This window comes from Glycine soja, chromosome 5, assembly GCF_004193775.1.
Source record: "Glycine soja cultivar W05 chromosome 5, ASM419377v2, whole genome shotgun sequence".
NCBI classification, from domain to species: Eukaryota; Viridiplantae; Streptophyta; class Magnoliopsida; order Fabales; family Fabaceae; genus Glycine; species Glycine soja.
The window spans coordinates 1,500,217-1,508,689 of NC_041006.1; the positions used below are offsets into that span (position 1 = coordinate 1,500,217).

Below are 8,473 nucleotides of genomic sequence, written 5' to 3' on the forward strand. Positions count from 1 at the left end.
CACAAAAAGTTAAAGGTAAAACTTGGTTGAGTAGATAGATGAACGACACGATAGGTAACAGTGGCGAGGGGAGGTTGCGGTGGAGCTGGAGCTCCTCAGATTCATTTTTGTACGGTGGACTAGTACCCATTTTTGTGGTGATTGGGGTAGCGTTGCTTGTACTAGCATGTTCAAGGGGTCATCGAAGGTCTCAAACAACAACAGAGTCAGTGCGTAACGTTGACGTGAACAGGTCGAGAGAGTTAACAAACATAACTCAAGTTGATGAAAGGCCAAACATTTTGGTAATCCTAGCCGGAGAAGAGCACCCAACTCATTTGGCAAAGCCCCTATCCGTGTGAGTTTGTGACACTGCTGCTACTGTCTCCTTCATAGTTGTTGTGTTTCCGTTACCATGACATGACTTTGTATGACCATAGTTGCGTGTTGCATTGCATAGTTGCTTCATTACATTTTTTTGTATATGTATACGTACATATATTGTAATTAATTGCCGTGCTAATGTCTTTCTTTTCTTATGTTTGTCCAGCTTTATTCGATTCAAAAGTTGATTATTCAAAATAAGAGCTTTGGAAGTAAAATATAAGTTGATTAAGAAATATCAATTTTTAACCTAAAAGAAAAAGACTTTTAAATATAACTGTGATCCTCCTATTTTTACTTCACATATTTCTAATTGTCCCGTTTTACTCCTTTAATTTTTTATTATATGTTAAAATTAATTCCTTCATTAGTCTTGTATCTAAAAGTTAATGAAATATGTTGACATTAGCCATCTTTTTACTTAATTGACAACTTATGTGTAAGTAAAGGGTGAAGGGAGGAAGAGATAGGTAGTGGGTTCAAATTTTTCACTAATAAAAATTAACAAACTAATAATTAATATTTATCAATAAAAAGGTATAATTAGTAATTGAACATGGAAACTTTGACGTATCAAATAATTAAAAAGAAAATCATATTAGAGTTTATGCGAGTTTCTTCACTTTTCTTTTCTTGTGCACATCGTCTTCGTCTCACGGTTGGAATAATTTCATAGAGAAAAGAATAATTTTTTACTTGTATTAGTATGTCAATTAGTAAGAAATGGTTGATATCAATAAATTTTGTTACAATTTGAATGTGACACTAACAAAGGGACTGATTTTAACATATATCTAAAAAATACTCTATTAGAAATATGGGACCAAAATTGCACAAATATATAAAAATAAAATTGCATTTAAGCCCAAAAAAAAATTGAGAGAGAGGAAAGGATTACTAGAGAAAGAGATAATAAGAGAACAAGAAGAAAAGGGAAGAGAGTGTGAAAAGAACATAAAGAGAGAAGGGAAACTATATTTTTCACACGATTCTTTTAAAAAAGAAAAGTTGATTAAATTTTATAAGAATTTTTTCTAATAAAAAAATGTGTGTAATCCAAATCTGGCAAGTACATTAAACACAACAAATCATACAATGATATATAAAAGATAACTCCTCGAAGACTTTGACATCAATTACCAACTATTATCAAAAACTTACGAATTGAACTAATCTTGAAATGAGTATTTATATGATTATTCTAAGGTAAAAGTATAATGGATATTCAGAAGCATGGAAATAGAATACAAATATTTAGACGGTTGTAACGAAAAAAAAAAACTATAAATGAACTTCATAGAATCTATTAATGATGGTATTAGAGTCCTATTAATTCTCTTCTAATATAATTTTAATTCTTCTAGAATTTAATTCAATTGATGTATTTCACAATTAAGTATACAAATTTACATTAAACTCAATCCCTTAATGAATAATCCTTTTTTATCTGTTGCAATCCAAATTTTCAAATATTAATGTAAGTAGATGAAAAGTTGGGAAGTGCATTCCGAGAACTAGTGAATGCATCTTAAATCTTGTAGAATTTCACTATCATAATGAGAAGATAGATGGAGAGGTGTAATAAGAAGAAATTAGTGACTGAAAATATCAGTGGCTAACTTGGAAAATAGTCCTTAGATGAAAAGTATGGTTCCATATAAACTAACTTGCTAAACTTCTGGCGACCTACTTATTTAATCAGTTGCTATTATTAATTAGTCTGTCACTGGTGGTTTGGTTAAAAATTAAAGCATTTTGCAACTGCCTTAGAGATTGACATTTTCCTACGCAACAATTTTGATCTCCAAGTACGTCGTCTCTAAATTCGTCGCTATTAGCGACCGAAGCATTTAATTGCTAATTTTGACCGCAATTTTGCATTTTCTATTAGTATTGTTTTTGGCAATAACTAGCAGTGTAGTTAATGTACACAAAGTTTGCATTTTCTATTAGTATTGTTTTTGGCAATAACTAGCAGTGTACTTAATGTACACAAAGTTTGATTTATAAAGAAAGTCATGGTCCATTAAATGATGATATGATATTTTATTAGTTGGTCATTAGATTTATCATAAAATAATTGTAATAATTAAAATATTTTCATGATAGTCATCCTTCACCCATTTAAACATGTAATTAAATTTATCATAAAATAATTATAATAATTAAAAAACCAAAAAATTATCATATAATTTTAAATCTATTATTCAAATTCAAAAGTGAAAATAAGAAGATGTTGTTGAAATAAAGATTATTATACGATGAGATAAAGTTAGAATCAATATAGCTATTAAGAAATTAAAAAAATTATATTGATTTACTTTTTTTACCCAAATCTCATCATTTTTTATTATTTTTTTCACTAACTCGTGTAATTTTGAATGTATTTTTAAAAATTTATAAACTTTTTTCAAATCTTATAAATCTATAAAAATCCTTTCAAATTCTTTAAAATTTTATGATATAAATCCATTAAAATCCAAACTATCATAAAAGTCTTGTAAAGAAATCTAATAAATTATAATATTCACACATAATCTTTAAAATTTATATTAAAACAATCATTTAAAATCTTAATCCAATACATCCCTAAGGGTGTGCTTGGTTTGCATTTTCATTTTTGAAAACTGTTTTCATTTTCAAAAGATTAGAATTCTAAAAATATGTTTGATTTAACTTCTTGTTTTCTGTTTTTAGGAAATAAAAACATTGAAAATTTATTATATATTGACTTATCTTTTTTGTATTTTTAGATTTGCTTAAAATTACATTCCTTGTCATCGCATTTTCATTTTATTCAAAATGAGATTCCTGAAAACGAGATTTTATTATTTTCATTTTCTAGTTATTTTTTGTTTTCATTTTCACTGAAAATGTTTTCAAAAATTCAACCAAACACATTTTGATCATTATTTTCTATTTTCAGTAAAAATAAAAACAGAAAACGGTCAAATCAAACACTTCCCGAGATATTCTTGGTCTACACTTTTATTGCCGGAGTCATATTTCGCTTAGAATAGAAGTATGAGATTGTATATTTTTTTATTGAAATTATAACAGATAACTTAAAAACAATTTATTGATTCATTCATGATTCTTAAAAAAATTATTAAAAATTACTAAAAAAAATTAATTGGTCTATGATCTATTTAATGAAAATCATCCAATCAATACAATTTCTTTTTAATGGATATCCAATCCATCTGTAAAATTATTTTTAAAAATAATTATTTCAAAATATTCTCTCATCCATATTCAAAAAATATTTTTGGTTGAGTTTGGTTAAACTTGCACCCAAATCAATCAAAATTAAATACTCATCCACAAAGTATTAATTAGGTTTGAAAATAAGAAAGGATAAATTATCATCCATTCATTTAATTATATAAACCATAGTCTTTTTTTAGGAGAGAAAAACCATAGTCTTTCTTTTAACAACTAGATGGATTGGATTAAATTTTACATATAAACAAATGAATTCATTTCTCAACCCTAATTTATTTAGAAGCATGTGCAATTGAGTAAAGTTAACAATAAATTACAAATGTGAAAATAGTCGTAAACCTTTTTTAGGATACGGGAAAATTTTTATATGAAACACCCGGAGTAAAATTTAGTTATACACGCAAATTGTATAGATATCCAAACCTTATATATTATATAATATCAGTACACACTCAAACATACTTTTTACATATAAACTAAAAAAGAGATGCAGAACTATCTTATTAGCTAACTAATTACATTATAAACGCTACAAGATACTAAAGCACAAGATACTAAACCATATCGGTGGTAATGACTAAATGAACCAGGGTGGTAATGACTAACTGAACTAGGATATCTAAGGGTTATTATTGGATATTTATAAGGGTTATTATCGGTTGGGTCTATGAATCTTATTTTTACTTATATAACACTTAAAAACTTTTTATTCTTACACGATACATAAAATTTGACCTCAAATTTATACTCTAACACATTATACTTAATGATAAAAAAATTACATTATACCTTTCTTTCACCCAATCTATGTAACATGTAGTAGATCAGGATCAGTACACACCAATACTATATATTCACAGTATTCCTGAAATCTCAGAAGCAAATGTCCAAACAACAGTAGCAACACATTCCAGCGCAACTGCCAAGAAATTAAATTTAATAAGTAATATTAGTTATACATATATTTTTTAACACAGTAACTAAAAACGTGAGTATATGAAATATAACTAGTCTGAATTTGAAATCGGTTAGATTAGAAATTTAGAATCCAATGATAGTTTGTATAGAAATTATTGACGCTCTATAATATTGTCAAATATCACTGTTGAATTCACTAACAGGTGGTAAGTACAGGTTGTGAAAGAAAGCATATATAAATGAGAGAGATATAATTACCATCCTCTCCAGAATCCGTCACCCTTGAATTTAGTTTCTCCGTTTGGAGGAACCTTCTCCTCGTGAGTAATAATAGCAGGTGGAGGTGGCGGAGCTTGATAATTAGGACCCGGTGCAATGTCCTTCGGCTCATATGCTAAACTAGAATTCCAACCTAAACCAAAGTTTGAATATTCAGCATTAGAATATATAATATATAGTGCAAAAGTACAAATATATTGATATAGATCTCAAGGGAAACGTGTTGTCAAATTAACACGTCCTTGTCTAATGGAAATATATATGCTAAGTACCTTGAGGCTGGCAATTTTGATCATTGCTATGACTCATCCTTAATTAGTTTGAAGAATGCTGTTTTCGATCAACACGTGTGAAGTGAAAAGCTAGAGAAACACAAGTCGGAGATGAACAAAATCTGTTAATTGCGATGAGATTGTTTACTTTAATATTATATTTAGGGATGATCTTACTTTTGTGGAGTGGTTGAAGTTGCTGATAAGAGATAAGATCGACTTTCTAAACTTCTACTTATTAGACATTAATAAAGGAGATCATTTTAATACAGTTTTGTTAACACAGCAACATGAAATTAAAATGAGATGAGAAGAGAAAAAAAATGATAATACATATATAAAATAACATCTAATAATATCAACATATTTTTACTGAGATGTTCTTAATTTTTTACTTAAAATAATAGTTACGAAGTATTTTAATATTATTAGGTATGCAATCTACTCCTATACCATAAATGGAAATATACAACTTGAAGAGTTAAATTTTTAATCTTTTCACTCTTTTAATTAATTTTTTTAAAATATTTTCTCCTTTTGCTACTTGGGGACACCCAACAGGGGTGCGTTTCATGCACTATCCTTTATTCCTTGCAACTAATAAAAAAAATATTTCTATCCATCATCTCAAACATTACCATTTTATCTTTATTTTATACATTTAAATTTCTTATTTGTTTATTCATTTCAATTTAAAAATAATTTTATATTTAAATTTAAGTTATCTATTATAAAATTAGAATATAACTTATATACTTTAAAAGTATTGTAAATTTGAATTATATCAAAATAAATATTTATCATGTACAATATACAATTGTTTTTTTTACTGAGTACAATACACTTGTCAAATACTTTTATATATATATATATATATATATATATATATATATATATATATATATATATATATATATATATATATAATATAAACCGTTACAAAACATCATACATGGGTATTATAAATAATAAATATAGAAAGTTACAAATTATAATATAAAATAAATTACACAAATACTCCTTAGAGTTCGTCAAAATTCTTCAATCCTCTTTTTTTTTTATCCATATTATATATACATATAAAAGCTCCGTTAATTATTTTTTAAAATGTATTACATTAACACTTTTTATAGTGTAGTGACTCACTTTTATTACTCAAGAAACACGATATACCCTATATTCTTATACAAAAGGGAAATATTACAGCAAAAGTTAAAAAGAACAAAAAATTATATGCAATCTCAATATTTTTAAAAGTATCATTTTAATTTTTTTTTATACATAAAGTATCAATTTAATCAGCTCTATCATATGGTGGGTTAGTTAAATATATAGTTTTTATTTATTTATTTGTACCGGAGTAGTTGTATTTGGTGCATGCATCATCAAATAGAGGAGGTTTGATGTAAAATTGTAAACAGAGAAGAGATTCTATAGTCTTTTATTTATTTATTCTGAGACAGAGGGCGTATTTTACTATTTTTATTTTTTATGCAACAGTTGCAAGACAATCTTATACTTTTAATCACTAAAAAAAGAAAATCTTAGCACTCGATTATCATAAAGTGTGAACAATGGATGTGAACTTTGTCCCCTAAGTCCCCTCATTCTTGTTCTTCATTCTCGTTGAAATTTCTACTACAAATCCTTACCAAATAAGTCAATGACACGTGTTCTTCATGGTTCTAAATTCTATTAATGGAGTATGAGGCATATGATTCATGAAGAACATTCGACAGCTGGTGGCATGGATTCACAAAAGCAAAAGGGGATAATGTACTTCCATAGTTCGTTCAATTTGTGTAATGATACAAAGTGCAGACTTGCAATGCCTAATGAAATCATATAGGTCAGGGTTTTGACTTTTGAATTACGCGGTAATTCCTGTGTTTGATAAAGAAAAGATAATTAAAATAGATGAAAATAAAAATAAGTGAAAAATAAAGAATAAACTAAAAGTGTTTAGTTGAAAAAAGATGAGACAAAAGATAAAGATCGATATAAGTAAAAATAGAGAAAAAAAAAATACAATAGGCTTTACTATTTGTATATTATCTCTTTTTTGTTCCTCCTACCGAACAATAAAAAAATTTCATCCTTCTCGTCCCTCCAATTTTTCAGCAACCAAACAAAAAAACATGAGTATTTTGTTTTTGATTCTATAGTTTTGACACGAGCATTTAGTTATTAATGTTTCTCTCGTGTGAGGAACTTTGACAAGGTTCAAGAAAAACAGTTCATTGAATAAAAAGTAGACAATTGTTAATCAATGACATAAAGATATCAATTAAAGGATAGAAATTTTTTATTAAAAATAATATTAGTACATATTATTATGATCTCTAATGCATTTTAAATGTAAATTCTAATAAAAAATATTTTGAATTCCTTAAAAAAAACACTAGTTAACCAGACCTAAAAAATATTTTCATTAACTCTACGAAAATATGTATGAAACTAATATTTTAATACATTTATCCGATAACAGTTATACTTTTTTCGTTCCATAATAAGTATTCTCTTAAATTTTTTACACAGACTAAAAGTTAGTAAGCAAATGAAAGTGTGTATTAGTTTTACGAAAATAATCTTATTACTACAACAATATTCTAAAAAGTATTATTAAGGCTATAAATGAAAAATAAACTAATATTATCTTGAAAAACTAAAATGACACTTGTTCTAAGATTTATTTCTTTTTCGTTTTAAACAACACTTATTATAAAATGGAGAGAATAATAAGTTTAATTATACAAATTTAAACCAATGGGGTTGAGTATACCAAAAGAGACTCACATCTCATAACGTAAAGAACTAATATTGGAATTTCTGTTGATAAAAATGCACATTTAATACTGAATGGTACTTTGAACAGGTCTGCTTTCAAGGATAATTGTGTTAAATCAAAAGAAAATTATACAAGTTCCAGAGAGTCATTTATTCTTCATCGTGGTCTTTTTTTATTTAATTTAATGTGCTCCTAATTAAATTATTAATCAATTTCATTTTTTTTTCATTTATTCATTGGATTGGAATTGGATTTTTCACTCATTTCCTTGGATGCCCTGGGTTTGCTCTTACTTCTTCTGCTTTCAACACTACTTTCACCCCATGTCTTGTGGGTGTGTTTGCCTTCATCAACTTTCCCCCACTCTTCTCCTTCATTGGCTCTATTCAAAACTCTCCTTCTTCGTCAATACGTCTCTCTCTCTTTAATAAATTTTGTTGGTTGATTCTGTGTTGGTTGAGGGGTGCTTCACAGAGGTTTTGGTCTATGCATGTGTGATTGGACAATAGTTGGATTGATGAATAATGGCTTAGAGATGGTATCGTGGTGGCCATGGCTTATAGTTGAATATTTAGGAGTGGTGGTAGAGCAAAGTAAACAAATGCTTTTTCTTACTTTATTTTAATCA

The 8,473-nt window shown here is 27.2% G+C and overlaps 1 protein-coding gene across 1 annotated transcript; it reads right to left on the reverse strand.

Moving 5' to 3' along the window:
- Positions 1 to 3,998: 3,998 nt before the first annotated feature.
- On the reverse strand, positions 3,999 to 5,217 carry LOC114411767 (cysteine-rich and transmembrane domain-containing protein WIH2-like). Its single transcript, XM_028375450.1, has 3 exons — positions 5,058 to 5,217; positions 4,765 to 4,918; positions 3,999 to 4,507 (listed from the first exon to the last, which is right to left on the reverse strand). Exons 1-3 carry the CDS (start codon positions 5,092 to 5,094, stop codon positions 4,462 to 4,464), a joined length of 237 nt encoding a protein of 78 aa, XP_028231251.1. The 5' UTR covers positions 5,095 to 5,217; the 3' UTR covers positions 3,999 to 4,461.
- Between the last annotated feature and the right edge of the window lie 3,256 nt (positions 5,218 to 8,473).

Excerpts from the sequence above, each read along its gene's own strand:
- LOC114411767 (XM_028375450.1), bottom strand. The coding sequence starts at position 5,094 with ATGAGTCATAGCAATGATCAAAATTGCCAGCCTCAAG. Across the intron at positions 4,919-5,057 it reads TCAAAATTGCCAGCCTCAAG|GTTGGAATTCTAGTTTAGCA; the intron begins GTACTTAGCATA and ends ACTTTGGTTTAG. Across the intron at positions 4,508-4,764 it reads GACGGATTCTGGAGAGGATG|TTGCGCTGGAATGTGTTGCT; the intron begins GTAATTATATCT and ends ATTTCTTGGCAG.